Source organism: Polypterus senegalus, chromosome 12 (genome assembly GCF_016835505.1).
Source record: "Polypterus senegalus isolate Bchr_013 chromosome 12, ASM1683550v1, whole genome shotgun sequence".
NCBI lineage: Eukaryota > Metazoa > Chordata > Cladistia > Polypteriformes > Polypteridae > Polypterus > Polypterus senegalus.
The window spans coordinates 135,461,846-135,478,845 of record NC_053165.1 but is presented as its reverse complement, the minus strand read 5'-3'; the positions used below and the strand labels follow the sequence as shown (position 1 = coordinate 135,478,845).

Genomic DNA, 17,000 nt, shown 5'->3' with positions numbered 1-17,000 from the left:
TCTCTAACTAGACAAAGTTTATTTTGCATCACTAATGGCACAAGAGAATTCAAAAAGCACATGGGCAAGGAGGAGCAGCAAGGGGATGCTATAAGTGGGCTGGGGCAGGGGACTATGCTTTCTGCTCCTCTCCCACTAATTGACATTTTCAGCACCACGAGGAAGCAGATTTAATTAAAAAAAAAAAGATATATATATATATATATATATACCTGGGCTGACAATCAAAATGGACCCTGTTGCACCCTAAAATAGCTGGAGGAGCAGAGCCGGCCAGCCGGCACAGGGGCCGCTTTGGCGGCTTTCCAAAGAGCATTACTGAGGAACTGCTTTACCCTGCCAGTATCAAATGAGAAACCGGCACAGCTTGACCTGACCCAGAGTGGCACATGTAAACACTTTCTAATGTCACTTGAGAAAGGGGGAGACACGCACACACACAGACCACAGGCTGGAGGTCACTCCATTTCCACAGATAAAAGAACTACTACTGAAGTTCACAAGGGTGCACAGTCTAGCAGAAGGTGATCACAAGACGCTGTATCAGCGCCTTCAGTAACAGTGCAACGCTCCTCTAGAAAACACACGACTACAATGGAATTAAAAAGAATTTGTCCAGGATATGCGCTGCCTGAACGAGGTAGACACAGGATTGCCGTCCAGGAGTGGAAGTGCTTCACACTGGAGAGGAAGACATTCACGCCGGCTGAGGTAGTTTTGAATCCTGAGACACTCGACATCCACCTTGAAGAGAGGTTGTCGAAACGACAAGGACCTGAGAATGGACAGAATCCGAGAGCACCAGACTGATCACCCATCTTTGGGTGCAGGAACTGTCTGGCTGCACCGTGCCTCTTCTGAAATGGTAAGCTCCTCCATAGGGAGTGTGGACACCTGCGGGACATCAAGGGAAGACAGCACCTATAGGGGTCATTGGCACGGGAGGAAAAGAAAATGGTTATATCCAGTAAAATACAGTTAGGTCCATAAATATTTGGACAGAGACAACTTTTTTCTAATTTTGGTTCTGTACATTACCACAATGAGTTTTAAATGAAACAACTCAGATGCAGTTGAAGTGTAGACTTTCAGCTTTAATTCAGTGGGTTGAACAAAAATATTGCAGAAAAATGTGAGGCAACTAAATCATTTTTTAACACAATACCATCATTTCAGGGGCTCAAAAGTAATTGGACAATTGACTCAAAGGCTATTTCATGGGCAGGTGTGGGCAAGTCCGTCGTTATGTCTTATCAGTTAAGCAGATAAAAGGCCTGGAGTTGATTTGAGGTGTGGTGCTTGCATGTGGAAGATTTTGCTGTGAACAGACAACATGCGGTCAAAGGAGCTCTCCATGCAGGTGAAAGAAGCCATTTTTAAGCTGTGAAAACAGAAAAAACCCATCCGAGAAATTGCTACAATATTACGAGTGGCAAAATCTACAGTTTGGTACATCCTGAGAAAGAAAGCAAGCACTGGTGAACTCAGCAACGCAAAAAGACATGGACATCCACGGAAGACAACAGTGGTGGATGATCGCAGAATCATTTCCATGGTGAAGAGAAACCCCTTCACAACAGCCAACCAAGTGAACAACACTCTCCAGGGGGCAGGCGTATCGATATCCAAGTCTACCATAAAGAGAAGACTGCATGAAAGTAAATACAGAGGTGCACTGCAAGGTGCAAGCCACTCATAAGCCTCAAGAATAGAAAGGCTAGATTGGACTTTGCTAAAGAACATCTAAAAAAGCCAGCACAGTTCTGGAAGAACATTCTTTGGACAGATGAAACCAAGATCAACCTCTACCAGAATGATGGCAAGAAAAAAGTATGGAGAAGGTGTGGAACAGCTCATTATCCAAAGCATACCACATCATCTGTAAAACACGGTGGAGGCAGTGTGATGGCTGCCAGTGGCACTGGGACACTAGTGTTTATTGATGATGTGACACAGGACAGAAGCAGCCGAATGAATTCTGAGGTGTTCAGAGACATACTGTCTGCTCAAATCCAGCTAAATGCAGTCAAATTGATTGGGCGGTGTTTCATGATACAGATGGACAATGATCTAAAACATACAGCCAAAGCAGCCCAGGAGTTTATTAAAGCAAGGAAGTGGAAAATTCTTGAATGGCCAAGTCAGTCACCTGATCTTAACCCAATTGAGCATGTATTTCAGTTGTGGAAGACTAAACTTCGGACAGAAAGGCCCACAAACAAACAGCAACTGAAAGCCGCTGCAGTAAAGGCCTGGCAGAGCATTAAAAAGGAGGAAACCCAGCATCTGGTGATGTCCATGAGTTCAAGACTTCAGGCTGTCATTGCCAGCAAAGGGTTTTCAACCAAGTATTAGAAATGAACATTTTATTTCCAGTTATTTAATTTGTCCAATTACTTTTGAGCCCCTGAAATGAAGGGATTGTGTTAAAAAAAATACTCACATTTTTCTGCAATCTTTTTGTTTAACCCACTGAATTAATGCTGAAAGTCTGCACTTCAACTGCATCTGAGTTGTTTAATTTAAAATTCATTGTGGTAATGTACAGAACCAAAATTAGAAAAAAGTTGTCTCTGTCCAAATATTTATGGACCTAACTGTACGTTGAAGGTACAGGGGTACAATGAAGCACTTCTCATACCTGGCAACCATTACCCATAGGCCCTTGCACTGCAGCTTCTGGGAATAATCTTTGCAGTTCCTTGTTTTTGGAGGACTTCTCAGGGCTACTGGAATCATTGCATTCTCCCAGCATCCTATTGCTGACTGCCACTCCAGTGTGCACTGGACTGTGATTTTGTGATGCATGGTTTGCTGGCATGTGGTTGGGGGCATGTGAGCACATAACCAGTCTGATGCAAAAGAAAGAAGCACAGTATTAGGAGGAGTGGGGCCATTGGATGCCACCAGACACCAAGGAGAAGCCTGCTTACCTGCCTCTGTAGCCAAACATAATAAAGATGACACAGAAGACAATGCATGTCACGCCAATGTGAATTCCTATCACAATGCCAGGTGTGGTTGTTCTGTCCTGCTCATCCTTGCCACACTCACATGGAGAATTCAGCACTAAGAAAGACCCACACGTAGTCAATATGAGACCAGTCAAAAAGTCAAAGCCAGTAAGAGCCCAGTCACCAAGTGAAAAAGGTACCAGTAGACAGGTGAAGTGGTAGTTACTGGTGTCAGTAAAGGTCACTAAGGCACAGAGACAATCCTGTAGACAGGCACTTCCTGTACTGGGAACAAGGACAACATAAGCCACAGAAGAAGTCTCTTACCTGCATGGTTGCCTGTCTCTCGCAGTGAGACAAAACGGACTGTAGAGTTCCCATCTCCATACTGGTTGTAGGCAAGAAGCTTCACTTCATAGACACCAAATCTATCTGCTCAAAACATGTTTGAAGAAAGAATGTCTCAGATGTTCCCTTCTGGAATTTTATTCAGGCAGACTTCTAATGTATGTATGTATGCAATGAACCAAATTTTAATAAAAACACTTCCTAGATAGAACCAGCAAAGACCATCCACCGGTGTTAGAGCAAGAAATGCCTGCCAATATGACTAGGGGTTCATGCAGGTAAGGTAAAAGCCACCCAGTTACACCACACCAGGACAGCTTCAGGGGAAAATGCTTTCAGTTACACCCATCAAGACCGGTCACCTCAGTTATAACAAGAAAAGCCTTTTACGAACACTGGTTCAGCACATTTGGAAGGGAAAATGCTTCCTATTTACATTGAGCCAGTGGTACTACAGTGGAAATAGGGCTGTTAGAATGAATACTGTTATTCAAATTTAATTTAAATTTATTTGAAGGTCTTATTCCAAAGCAAAAGCTGATATTCAACTGTAAAATGATGGTAGCTTGTTTCACCTGTACTAATTTTGCCATCAAGTTACTCCAGATGGTACTATGGCAAAGCGGCCATTTTTGAACTTCATTTCAACAATCAGCCTTTTCATAATTTTGAATGGTTAGCTTGTTTGTTATCTCCATTAGTAAAACTTATGGCCAGACAGATTCACAGTGTAGTCTGGGACAGATTCTCTTTTTTTCCCCACCCTGCCCTACTGCTCTACACCCCAATCTACAACTGTACTCAGAAAATGCCAATGCCCTAAAAGCAACATTCTGCATCTGATCCTGTTTGGATTAACTTGCAAACCTCAGATCTCTAACTGTTTTTTAATGCTGAGACCTTCTCACTAAAGCAAATGGAAAATAACTCATAATTCTGATTTTCCTTTTATTACAATGCTTCAAAATCCCCACTTTAAGTACCTTGTCAGTGTCAGCCTACACAACGTATCCCACAATTGGTCTCCATCTTACGTGGCTGCTGGTCTGACACATCTTGCCTAAAACAATGAGATGTAATTAAAAGTATTCAGGCTCCCAGTACTTTATTACAGTACTGCTGTATCTCCAAATGAGAAAAACAGTAGACAGATTGTGCCAAACCTGACTTGATTCTGTCGACAATCAGGATTTTCTGGGTGAGTCTGGAGGTACGGACTGACTTTTTATTCTGAATGCTGTGATATAAATGATACTCTCCTGCTGCCTCTTGCACACCTCCAAAATAATAAAACAAGTCCACCTGTGACCTGCCTGGCTCTTCTATTTCACTCACTGTTCTTACCTTGTTGTTTTCCTACTAACTGATCCATATTCCTCCTGATCTGAAACCACTCCGTCTATTTACCACAATAGCACTGCCACTTATCCTTCACAAAAAGTGCTTTACCCCGGGCTCCAACCTAACCTGCTTTCCATTACAAGCAGCAATAAGGCATATCACAATTCTTTTCTAATGCCAGAGAGCAGCCAAATGCTAGAAACGGAACCTAAGCAACACTGTCTTAAGCGCTTCATGCTTTGAAGATGCACCAAGAGTTAAAAAAAAAATAATAATAATAATGTAGTGAAGCACTTTGTCTCATAAAAATTTCAGCTCCTTTTCGTGGCTGGTTTTGTGGTTCAAGGCCCTGCAAACCCAATTGTCAGTACAAGACTAAAGACAACAGGGCCATGCTGATGCTTCCTTTTCATAGGATGCACCTGCGTGGGACTTTGATTATATTAAAATGACAGTTGTCAGAGTACCACTATGATTTTTATTTTACTGTTGGTGTTTTTTCTTGCTGTGCATTACTAAGATAATAAACTAGAAAAAAACAGCATGCATAAATGCAATGCACATTGGGGTTAATCCTCACAAACATTAACCCAAATATTTTTAATTATTATATGCATCCTTGTTTTAGGGTAATTTGACAACCCTAGTAGAAGTAACTCCAAAAAACAAACAGCTAGGCCAAAATATTTGCAATGGAAATTCCTTCCATTTATGACTACCAAGACCAACCACTTTGGTTATAATGAGAAATGGTTTGTAATAACGTTGAGAAAAGCCCACCATTAATACCAGTACAGATGGAAACACCTCCTAGTACCACTGGCCCAACAAAGCTAGACAAATATTGCCCTTAAGTGACCTCTCACCAGTGCAGCTGTAGTGGAACACCTTCTAGGAATGCTGCTCTGCTATAAGAAACTTGTCCCGTTATAAATTAAGTTCCCTCTTCATAACTGGATCAACCTGGCCAGCAAGAAAGATGTACAAAAGCGCAGCCAGTGCTTTGCACAAAGGAAGAGTGTAGAAATAAGAAATACCGTACTAACTGCAATCAAGAGTTTTTTGACCCTGGTCTCTGTTTTGGATGCAACACTGACATTACCGTGTCTTTCATTGTGGTTCCGTTTCCACCTGGCGGCACGAAAATGAACGTTAGTTGCAAGTTCCTCTGAACCAAGCCCTGAAAATCTCTACCAGTGACTTATGGCTGCAAGGTGGTTCAACTGCCAAGACATACCCAGTCCACCACCCTTGAAACTCACCAAGCTGAGTGAGGTTTAAAGTTGTAACATTGCTGGGCACCAGCATTGGACCGATGAAACGTGACGCGTGCAGCTTGCGGTAGTACAGCTTAAATCCGCTGTGTGTCCCTAATCTGGAAGAGGCTTCCCACATGGCCTGAATGGATGTGCTGTTTAAAACTTTAATAAAGAGTGTAGGAGATGCAGGAACTATAGAAGAAAAAAACAAAAATGCACTGATTAAGAATGGCTTAGCATTTAACTTCTATTGTCAGACTGGCCACCTACCGTCTGACCACTTCCCACATACATATAACCATGATCCAATTGACTCTCAGCAGAGTCCTCCTCATGAGCCCAGCCTCAATCCATCTTTCACAAATATACCTCCCTGTGCTCACAATTAAAGATGCCATTACTTACCTTCTCCAAGTGTCTTTGCCACTGCCAAATCGGAAGGCTTGCTAGCCCCTCGAGAGGAATATGCCTTCACATAAAATGAGTAGCTGGATGATGGCTCAAGATCACCCACTAATTGCTGAAAAGTGCCTTTGCCAACAGCTTCCTGATACTCCATTTCAAAGGGATCTGAGAAAATGGAAGAACACTCTGTTATGAGCCTTGGCTCACTACCTCCTGTCAAGCAAAGATAGCATCATTTCAGAAGCTAACCAGTGTTAGCTAAACTGTTAAAAGAACTTGCCTGTTGTCCGCCGGATGTGTAGCACATAACCGATGATGTCCTGTGTGTTGTGCAAGGGCTCATTCCAGGACACCTGAATGGTATTGGCTGAAACTGCCACAGCTCTCACATCCTGAGGGGGCCCTGGGAGCCCATCAGAGAGCAGCACAGTGAGGTGGGCACTAGCCTGAGTAGAGCCAGCACTGTTTTCTGCGATGCACTGGTAGATCGCTTCATCCTCTTGGCTAATCCCATAGATCACAAGGGTGCTGGAAAACAAGATAAGAAACTAAGTCTCCAAGCAAAACAATTTTTTTCATCCTGAGGGCTTATTTTCTGTTACACAGATATTCATTGTATAAAGCAGATGGAGTACTTACTACCTGTGAGACAACTCAAAAAGCCATAAATAGGTTCCTGGTAAAAATCTGCTCTGGACTTACCTATTATTGTTCTTCAGCTTCACATGACTACTGGGCTGCAACACCTGTCCATTTTTCAGCCAGGTGATTTGTGGAAGAGGCTCACCCTGAGCCAAGCAGGTAAACAACGCTGTTGTGCCTAGCGGCCGAGAGATGGACTGAGGTGATTGCACAAACTCTGCAGGGGCTAAGAGTCACACAAGGGTGTCAGCAGACAAAAGAACAATGAAACAAGATCAGAATGGATGTGAACAGTTTTGAGTGGATACCCCCACCTTGCACCACAAGACGTCCCTGAGCAGTCCTTCGTACACGAGTCCCAGGCTTGTTGGCAGCACACACGTAGACCCCAGAGTGCTGCACTGAGAGGTCAGTTATCATCAAATTGCCTGAACCAAGCACCTGGATACCTTCCACTCCAATAGGACGACCATCTGAAAGTAAGAGAAGTGGATCAGCACGCTTACCTAGTCCCCACCTGCCCAACTAGGCTTGGGTTGGGTAATTAAATGCTGCTCATGTACTGACCAAGTCGGCTCCAGGAAACGATGGGCTGTGGATAACCTGTCGCCACACACTCCAAAATTGCTGTCTGATGGACAGTTAGAGTCAGGTTCTCTGGGCCCACCAAAATTGTGGGTTCTTTGTAAACCGCTGAATGGGAGCCTGGTAAAATGATTTAAAGGTCTTAGATTAAGTGTATTGTTTAATAGTTTGAGGAGTGATGGATAAATCTCATTCCAGCTTGAAAGTATAGCATGGAATGTCCACAACTGACCAGACACTGTGAGGCTAGCCTCCAAGCTGCGCTTGACATTTGCAATATTCCTTGCCACACAGCAGAATACCCCACTGTCTTCAACACGAATCCCAGAAATCTGCAGGACTCCGGTAGGCAGAAGTGTATACCTGGAAAGAAACATTTAAAAGACATCAAAATGTTGGGCTTCTTTAGGAAAAACAAAATGATTAGATGCCAGTAATGGTGTTACCTCTTGTCAGCTGGATTCACTGGAGCCCCATTCTTCTCCCAGCTGATCACTGGTTCTGGCAGGCCATGTATCTGACACTGGAATCGACCAACATCACCTTCTTCAACAAGAATAGACTGGGGATGAACTTGGAAATCACCCATTGCTACAGAGGAAAAATGGATCATTAACCTCGAGACAAGTGGAAAAGGTCAGATCAGGTCAGAGCCTGCTCACACAGCGGGCTAGACACTGTAATGTGGGACAAGTCAGAAAATCTCTATTTAAGCATCGTGCCTCTCCAGGGCTGTTTCATCCATCTCAGCTGTGCATAAAGCTCTGGTCACTACTGAGACTTCCTCTCTTGTCTTGACTGTCACTCACGCTTCCACCCCCATCACCTTTGTGGCAGCTCCACATCTGTGCTGTCAGCCTGCTAGCACAGGCCAGTGGGAACAAGTGGCCACGCCCACGCATCTTTGAGCTGCAGCTTTTAATTGGCGCACTCAGTTGCTGCCCAAAGAGTTCAACACCATTGTTGTTCTCCAGTGACCTGTGAAAAGTGGCCATTGAGCTCAGTGACAGGAGTAAGTGCAGAGCGCAACATCAAAGCTGTGCAAGAGGGGCCTCTCAAAGAGGACAAAAGAGTGCCAGTAATCAGGCAGAGCAGCCCTTTGGCAGGCGGTGCCCTCGCTCTATGCGACCACCTTATTGCAAAGGGCCTGCACTAATTTTGGAGAAGCTAAGATAGAGAGATGGAAACATATTGGACAGACACAACAAACAAGTGTTGAAGGGGTCCAACTAGAAGGGATTTCTGAGGCTCCCAGTATCATACCTACCCACCATGTACCACAAAAAAATTAAGGGGCACAAAGTATGCGTAAATGTCCAGTGCATCTATTTAAGGCAAAAGTTTTACCTCTTACCTGCAAATCTGTTCAGCTGGAAACAATGTCCCTCCTGTACACCTCATCGAAGTAAGCAGAAAGCAAAGGAGGTTCACGCGAAAGTATGGCCAGGCTAGGACATGGTTTCCAATGGAAACAGAAAACATTTGTGGTAAATGCCACCCAAACCTTAACAATAGTAAGTAGGGGGGAATGCTGCAGCCTGAAGACCATTTCACAATACAGGGGGTCCTCGGGCTACAACGTCTCGACATACAACGTTTCGAGGTTACAACATTCACTCCCATAAAAACTTAAAAAAAATTGAGGCATGAGAAGGAATAAAAGGTAAGGATTTTTTTACACTCATTTTTTTCTGTTACTACAGTACAGTACAGTATATTTATGTCCTTTTTCTGTGGCTTAGTTGTGTTTTTGTGTTCTAGATTATGATTTTGCAAATGTGTTAAGATAGATAAGTGACTTAGGCTAGGGTGTGTTTCGACTTACACCAAAATTCGGGTTACATCACTGTTGTAGGAATGGAACTGTGTCGTAACCCGAGGACCCCCTGGACACAACTTTTTCAGTAATCTTAACGGGTCGGAGGCAGTCACCATTCATGTAGTGCGACAAACCCAGTCACTCAGTCCAACCAGTGTGGGACTCACCCCAACTAAATCAAACAGGTGTGATTTTGTCTTCATTTGTTTGGGATGGATCTGTGTGCACAAAAGTGGACAATCGATGAGTACTGAGCAGCAAGTACAATGCATGTAATACACCGATGAGGCCGGGACCTCACAAACAGAAGAGAGGCTCATCGGTCCGATGTGTCATATTTTACATACCATGACAGAAGGGAAAAAAAAAAAAGAAAATGCAAGGATGGGATTGTGGATGATTTCACTGTAAACCCTCTGCATCTATTGGCTGTCAGAAAAAGGGGTGAGCTTGTGGTACTTATTTTCCAAGTCATATTGCAGTTGTGTAATTTGACATTCCTTGTGCTTTCCTGTTGTATAAACTGACACACTCAGGTGATGAACTCACCAACCGCAGTTGTCAAATTTGACATCCCTTCTGGACTAGAAGTTGTGTAACGTGACTAAGGCTGGATTGATACCTCGAGAAACCCGACTAATGCGATTACTAAAACTCATCAAAGCAATTTCTTTGCTTTGAAGCTTCACTTAATTGATATAACTACACCTCAGTAAGCTTAGCGTGTTACTCATGGATGGATGATTATTAGTGTCACACAATGTGCTTACATGATGGATACATGATGGGAAGAAGTGATTTGATGGTGTGAATTGCAAAATGGGGAAAGAAAGAGAAAATATTGAGAGGCAAACTGAGGAGACGGGCCAGAGAAATGACAGTGTCAAAGGTTTGGGACCACTTCAAGCTGAAAAAAATAAGATGTACAGTGTGTCTATTGAAAAACCGAACAAGCCTACCACTAGAGCACAACAGCAATGCTTCAGCATCAAAACAGGAAGCATCCAGTCAATGCATGTAGTCCACAGGGCAGACCTCACACAAGGTAATGTTAACATTTGTATTTAATGGCTAGTTAAGAATATGAATCAATATGATAGCCAGTTATGCCTCTTAGTTAGCTAAGTTTTGTTCAAGAAAATAACCACAGAAAGTAAAATGCAGTCAATCGAAGACAGCCTGAGCTTCTTTCATGTTAGTCACACACATCACTACCTCACAGTGATTCATAAAATGACACAGAAAGCAAAATATTAGGTGATGTAAATAGCAATTAGAGCCTAAAATACACCAATGTTGTGTTTTTTTCTAAAAAGAAAGCCAATTACCTGTTAATTTCAAGAGAGATGTCATTTTCGTTTATTTTCTATTGATCTTAAATAAAGCTGAAGTATTTCTTATCAGAATACTCTAATCAATGGTGTGATTGGTAGAATACTCAATTACTTAAATAATCGATTTCTGCAGCCCTAAATAACAAATTTTAAAATCTTCCCTAGCGTCAGTCCACCAACCATCCTTACAGCTTACCCTTTATATTCAGAAGAGCATGGGACATGAAATATGAATAAGTTTTAAAAACCTAGTACTCTTTGGTATCCTAAGCTGTTTTTCTAAGAACATCAATTAAAGCTGGTCTGCATTAGACAGGACAGCTAGCACCGGCACGGCAGCAAACAATGGGATTGCACATATTTTTCCAAATCTGTTAAGCTGGTATGTTACCCCCCATTGCACACTTTGCTACAGGTGAGAAAGAAAAGTATAAGAATATACAACACAACCACCAAAGCTAATTTATGGTTTTCATCCAGGAAAATAATACTAGGTCACTGAAATGCTGTGCTCAACCCCTCAAAAAGGGGGATCAACAAAATCGGGATTGGGAAGCTGAAGAATCCTCACTCTGTTCAAAAGTTTTAAGGATTAATGTTGTGTTTATGTGCTACTGGAGTTTTCTGAGTCATAACATTTCTCCTTCCCATTTCAGTGTGTACCTGTGAATTTCTGATTGGACTACGTATTTGTAGAAACGGGAGGTCGCTTTTAGTCTGTTAAAAAAGAAATTATAGATAAACTTTATATTTTACATGAAAATAAAAAGCAAAGTAAATATATTTAATGTGTATAACTTTGCTCCAAATACAATTCAACCATAAACAATAGCATTTCTGGCTGAGCAGATTACATTTCTTATTTTACACAATTGACTAAGATGGAAAGTCAGTGTTAACACCACAGCTCTGAGGATGCAGGTGATATTGTTGTCTCCAACATTCTCTGTGTGTTCACGAGGAATTTCCAGCTCAGAAATTCATGTTTTCCATCTGTCCTATAGCATGTGAATGTCACATAATCTTGCCTCTTTTTAGAACAATAGGAATAACCATTTTAAAGCATACAAAACACATGATATTGTTTCCCTTTTCAGAATACAGAAATCAGTGTACAAGTCTGAGTGACAAGCTTTAAGGAAATATGAATACAGTCAATTTGCGTTACCCACATGGGTTATATTCCAGAAAATCCCAGCAGATATGAAAACCTTGGATACTGAAGCATTGATCCTGCAGGAAAAAACGGGGTTACATTCCAGAGGACCTTATTCACTGTGCACTTTTGCTATCCATTACCATATACATGCAATTTCATGCACTGAAAATCAGCTAAAGCTGATGTTACATTAAGTGAATTTTACTCATGGGGTGTGTCAGACTTACAGATCACAATTGCCAGTCTTATTAATTGAACAGGTGGCATGGTGGCGCAGTGGTAGCACTGCTGCCTCGCAGTTAGGAGGCCTGGGTTCGCTTCCTGGGTCCTCCCTGCATGGAGTTTGCATGTTCTCCCCGTGACAGTGTGGGTTTCCTCCGGGTGCTCCGGTTTCCTCCCACAGTCCAATCCACAGGTTAGGTGGATTGGTGATCCTAAATTGTACCTAGTGTGTGGGTGTGGGTGCCCTGCGGTGGGCTAGCGCCCTGCCCAGGGTTTGTTTCCTGCCTTATGTCCTGTGTTGGCTGGGATTGGCTCCCGCAGACCTCCATGACCCTGTAGTTAGGATGTAGCAGGTTGGATAATGGATGGATTAATGGAACATATCAATCAAAATGAATGAAAATCACTGCCCATCTCACACCGACCGACTGAGTGTCAACCTTCTAGTATAGTCACACTTGGCTCTTCTTCTGACAGCCAACAGCATGATGCTTGACCGAACCAGCGCTGTACAAAACATTAACAGTAATGGCAAGTTCAACTGTAATTTCTGCTCTTTTTTTTCTGTTTTCCATTCTGCTACATGCGACATTGGACAAACAATCTTCTCGTCAGTTTTTGAGGTCCAAAACACGGGAGTTCCTTATTCCTGGTTGCTGCAATATATGTATTGTACATCCAGATGATCATTCATTGGCTGTCAGCAATCATTCACACAGTGCCTGTCCCTATGACTTAAAGACAAAATTTAATCTCTTTGCTTTTACAGGAGCAAGATGCAGACTAGTTGGAGTGAGTAGCTGGGAATATCACATTACATGACTGCCTCTGACTCACTAAGATTATGAAAATGAAAGCTACAACTGAAAATGGCTGAAAATGTATCTTAATGTGACAAGGGCTTAAGCTCAATACCACACGATTGCCCTTAGGAGCACTTGGCAAAATATTTTCATTAAGACTACACTTCACTGCCATGGTTGAAATGTAATAAATTTATCTGAAAAAAAACTGAGAACACGTGGAATATTTTCAGAAGGGGGAGGCTTGTTAACACAACAGAAACCATGAGACAAAGACCACAGCTTCCCTTGGTGGAACTCATGTCACTATTGTGCGACAGGCCTCTCAGAACTCTTTTTTTAATGCGTGTTGCTGCCAAGCATGAGTAGACTGCACTTGTTGCAAAATGGGTTACAACTATAGAAGTAGATATGCAAATCTGGAGATAGCAAGGAATTGCTGTATATGCTAGTCTGAGGAACATGGTCAGAAGATGGTGCTTTAAAGAAGACGTGCTTTGGAGACAGCTGCCTGTCACTAAACAGGATTCCCCAGTGTGGGAATGATCCATGGCCATCTTTACTAACTAAGCCACCCTGTGCCTGCTTAATGAATACTATTTTCTGGGAGACATAGTATGTACTTACTTGCTGCCAAAAGTTTAGCCTTCCGACTGACCAATAACCCAAAATGGTTCTGAGCCACACATTCATAGTCCCCTTCATCGGATGAACCATCAGGCTTTGTCTTCTGAAATTTGACAATAACCAGAGATCCATTAGGAAGCATAAAGTTGTTCTCGCTGTCCAGTAGAAGTGCACCGTTCCGCCTCCATGTTGTTGTGATTGGCTGGATGCCATCCACCTGACAAGTCAACATGAGGGGCTGCTCCTGAACGGCAATGACATCGCTCGGCTCAATGAAGAAGGCCAGCTCCGCAGAGTGGCCTGTGTCTACAAAAGAAAAAGAAGTGGTTTAGATGAGCAGAAATGATCATGGATATACACAGATAAGAAATCAGAATTAAGGGACTACCACGCTTGGGACCCCAATGAGAAAAGAGTCTAACAGAGGATTTTTTTAAAAGAGGAATGTCCCTAGAAACTCTGAATGAGATCTGACATCTCCAGTGGAGGAAAATATTACTACTCAATGGAAGCAAAATCACAGGCATCACAAAGGCATCGTACCATCATACTCTCTTAACTCATCCCCTTATCATCCACAGGCTACCTTCTCAGGCAAATGCACTTGCACGTGGGAGATTGCCTCCTCTTCCTCCACACAAACACCTGCACCTTTACAGTCTTTATAAACAGAAAAGCACGTGCGAGGTGTCTTTAATGTCTTCACCGACAAATACATAATGCGCAGATTCCTCATCCCCTTCGTGTTTGACGCTTCTTCAGGAGGGGACATTAGCGGTTTCCTCAGCCGCAGCCTCCCGTCTCCAAATCATCCAAATAAAAACGAAGCTTGGCGTCGCTCGCACAAACTCTCAGCTTCCCCTGCCTTCGTTCATTTTCGAGTCGGATCGTGTACACACCCACCGGCTCCTCGATCTCCACATACACAAACATACAAGACATTCGCTGCCTCCTCGAGCTCCATACACAATGCCATCAGTCTCCTGGACATATGATGCCATTCACGGGGCTCAATGTAAGCGGCACATAAACAGAGAAGTCTCTTTTTTTCTCTACACACAAATTATCAATAATCACCAGTCCACTCGCAGTTTTTACAAAGACACTCAAGCCTTCACTAGTCCCTACAAACACACTTGGACACGCACTCGCGAGCATCTCTGACAGCCTATTCATTCTCCCTCCACTCTTCACAAATCGCACGCCTCTACACAAAAACAACATCAGTGCACATCGCAGCTTCTCCTGCCTCCGTACACACCACACACACACCCTCCGTAGCATTCGTAGCCCCTCCTGCCCCGAATCGCGAGCCGACTCACCAGGTACTAGCAGAAGGAGCAGGAGCGGCAGCGGCAGCACGCGTCCCGGCCCGACAGCCATTCGGCGGTCCCTCAGCGAGAACAATAGGCGGCCGGAGGGGTCGACAGCGTCTGCGCCATTTTGCACATCGATACGGCTTTCCTGAGCATCTCTAATGTGTCTCCAGCGCGCAGCTACACACTACACGGCTGCGCCCCGCCCCCCTCTGGCCACGCCCACCGGAGGCCCCAGCGGGGGAACAAAGGGCCTCTTTAAACAGGGAGCGCAGGCTAGCGCGCGCGCGTGCACGGACAGCGACACCCACTAGTGTCATCTGGCACAGATTTACGGATCTTTTGTACGCGAAAACACACACACAAGAAGCGTAGATCAAAGACTTAAATGGGCCGAGCACTTTCAGAAAATGAAGGGGATGCATGTGAATAAATAATACGCACCAGCTCCGACTCACAATCTTTGAAAACTGAGCCAGGCGGATCCACGGATGCGGCGGCCAATCCTCATCCATTTCCAGAAATCCTTCACACTTTGATAACACATCTAAACACGAGTACACTGTGGTGACGGACGTTATGCACGGGCTTGATCTATCACAAATAGTACATACCCGGTCCTGCAATTTCACAGATTTATATCACGTCTTCACAAATAAACCAGTATGTTCCCACTCACAGACACCAGTTTCATCAGCGACATTACACTTCTTGTGTTTGAGTGAATGGGTCTCGGGTCCTGCCTTTTCACTGAAGCTGCAAGTACTCTGTAAGCAGACTTGATAGATATTTTTCAAACTTTCTCCTTTCATTACAGGATAGTAGGACGCCCAAGCATATAAAAGCACCCTTATGAGGGAGGCAGGATTCAGTTTTGGTGCAGAAGCCAGCTCAACACATGATACCTGGGGATACCAGATGATAGAAGCCAGTTTATCAGTTTTCAAGATGTGGGAGAACACAGACCCTGGTGATGAGCATGCAAACTTCACATTGACTGGTTCAGAAATGGATCAAGCGATCTCATTCAGACTTTACACTCCTACACTGGTTTATAGAGTCACTATAGATTTTAGACATTTTACAAATTTATTAAAAAGAAAAGGGTAAACACTGAAATAAGTATTCAGACCCTTTACTTCGTATTTCTTTGAAGCCCTTTTGGCAGCGATTACAGCCTGGAGTCTTCTTGGGGTAAGTCTCTACAGGCTTCACCCACCTGTTTGGGAATTTTTCTGCCATTTTTCTCTGCAGATCTCTCAAGCTCTGTCAGGCTGGATGGATGCGTTTGGTGGACAGGTATTTTCAGGTCTCTCCAGGGAGGTTCAATAATCTGGGCTCTGACTGGGCCACTCAAAAACATTCATAGAGGTGTCCCTAATAAGGCTTTGTTCTTAGGGTGATTGTCCTGTTGGAAGGTGAACCTTCTGGTGAATCTGAGGTCCAGAGTTCCCTGGAATGGGTCTTCATTAAGGTTATCTCTGTAGCTTGCTCTGTTTTGCTTTCCTTAAGCCTGACTAGTCTCCCAATCCCAACCGCACATCATAATGCTGCCACTACCATGCTTCCCCCATTGGAATGGTTTTATGTGGGCGATGAGTGGTGCCTGATTTCCACCAGATGTGATGGTTAGAATTGACAGTTCAAGTTTGATTTCATCAGATCAGACAATCTGGTTTCTCATAGTCTTTTTGGTGTCTTTTTGCAAACTCCAAGGGGGCTTCCATGTGTCATCTGGTCACTCTGTCATAAAGGCCAAAATTAGTGGAGTGTTGCCGTGGTGGTTGTCCTTCTGGAAGTTTCTCCCATCTCCGCACAGGTTCTCTGGAGCTCAGCTAGAGATTCTTGATTACCTTTCTTACCAAGGCACTTTTCCCACGATTGCTCAGTTTGGCAAGTGGCCAGCTCTAGGAAGAGTTGTGGTTGTGCCAAACACATTCTATTAAAGAATTATGGAGGCCGCTGCGCTCTTGAGAACCTCCGATACGGGAGACATTTTTTTTCTGTATCCTTCCCCAGATATGTTCCTCTACACAATCCTGTCTCAGATATGCAGGCAATTCCTTCAACGTCATGACTTTTTTTTTTAACTATGGGACTTTACACAGACACGTGTGTGCCTTTCCGAATCATGTCCAGTCAATTGAATTGACCACAGGTGGAATGTAAACAAGATGCAGAAACAT

The 17,000-nt window shown here is 43.5% G+C and overlaps 1 protein-coding gene across 2 annotated transcripts; it reads right to left on the bottom strand.

Annotated features, from left to right (window-relative positions):
* On the bottom strand, positions 1–14,997 carry igdcc3 (immunoglobulin superfamily, DCC subclass, member 3). Of its 2 annotated transcripts, none has more exons than XM_039773548.1 (14): positions 14,821–14,997; positions 13,499–13,804; positions 7,981–8,125; positions 7,767–7,897; positions 7,517–7,654; positions 7,264–7,422; positions 7,010–7,175; positions 6,588–6,835; positions 6,308–6,472; positions 5,906–6,094; positions 3,282–3,386; positions 2,934–3,069; positions 2,642–2,852; positions 1–921 (listed from the first exon to the last, which is right to left on the bottom strand). In XM_039773548.1, the coding sequence occupies exons 1-14, from the start codon at positions 14,879–14,881 to the stop codon at positions 811–813; spliced, it is 2,271 nt and encodes a 756-aa protein (XP_039629482.1). In that variant the 5' UTR covers positions 14,882–14,997; the 3' UTR covers positions 1–810. The 2 variants fall into 2 exon arrangements, with proteins under 2 accessions (XP_039629482.1, XP_039629483.1); XM_039773549.1 differs by lacking the exon at positions 14,821–14,997 and adding an exon at positions 14,042–14,377.
* Positions 14,998–17,000: the final 2,003 nt, after the last annotated feature.

What these genes read in the sequence shown, in the direction of transcription:
- igdcc3 (XM_039773548.1), bottom strand. Translation starts at nt 14,881, where the DNA reads ATGGCTGTCGGGCCGGGACGCGTGCTGCCGCTGCCGCTCCTGCTCCTT. An exon ending in GTGAATCCAGCTGACAAGAG is followed by an intron (nt 7,898 to 7,980) that starts GTAACACCATTA and finishes GTTTCTTTCCAG; the next exon opens with GTATACACTTCTGCCTACCG. An exon ending in GGCTAGCCTCACAGTGTCTG is followed by an intron (nt 7,655 to 7,766) that starts GTCAGTTGTGGA and finishes TCATTTTACCAG; the next exon opens with GCTCCCATTCAGCGGTTTAC.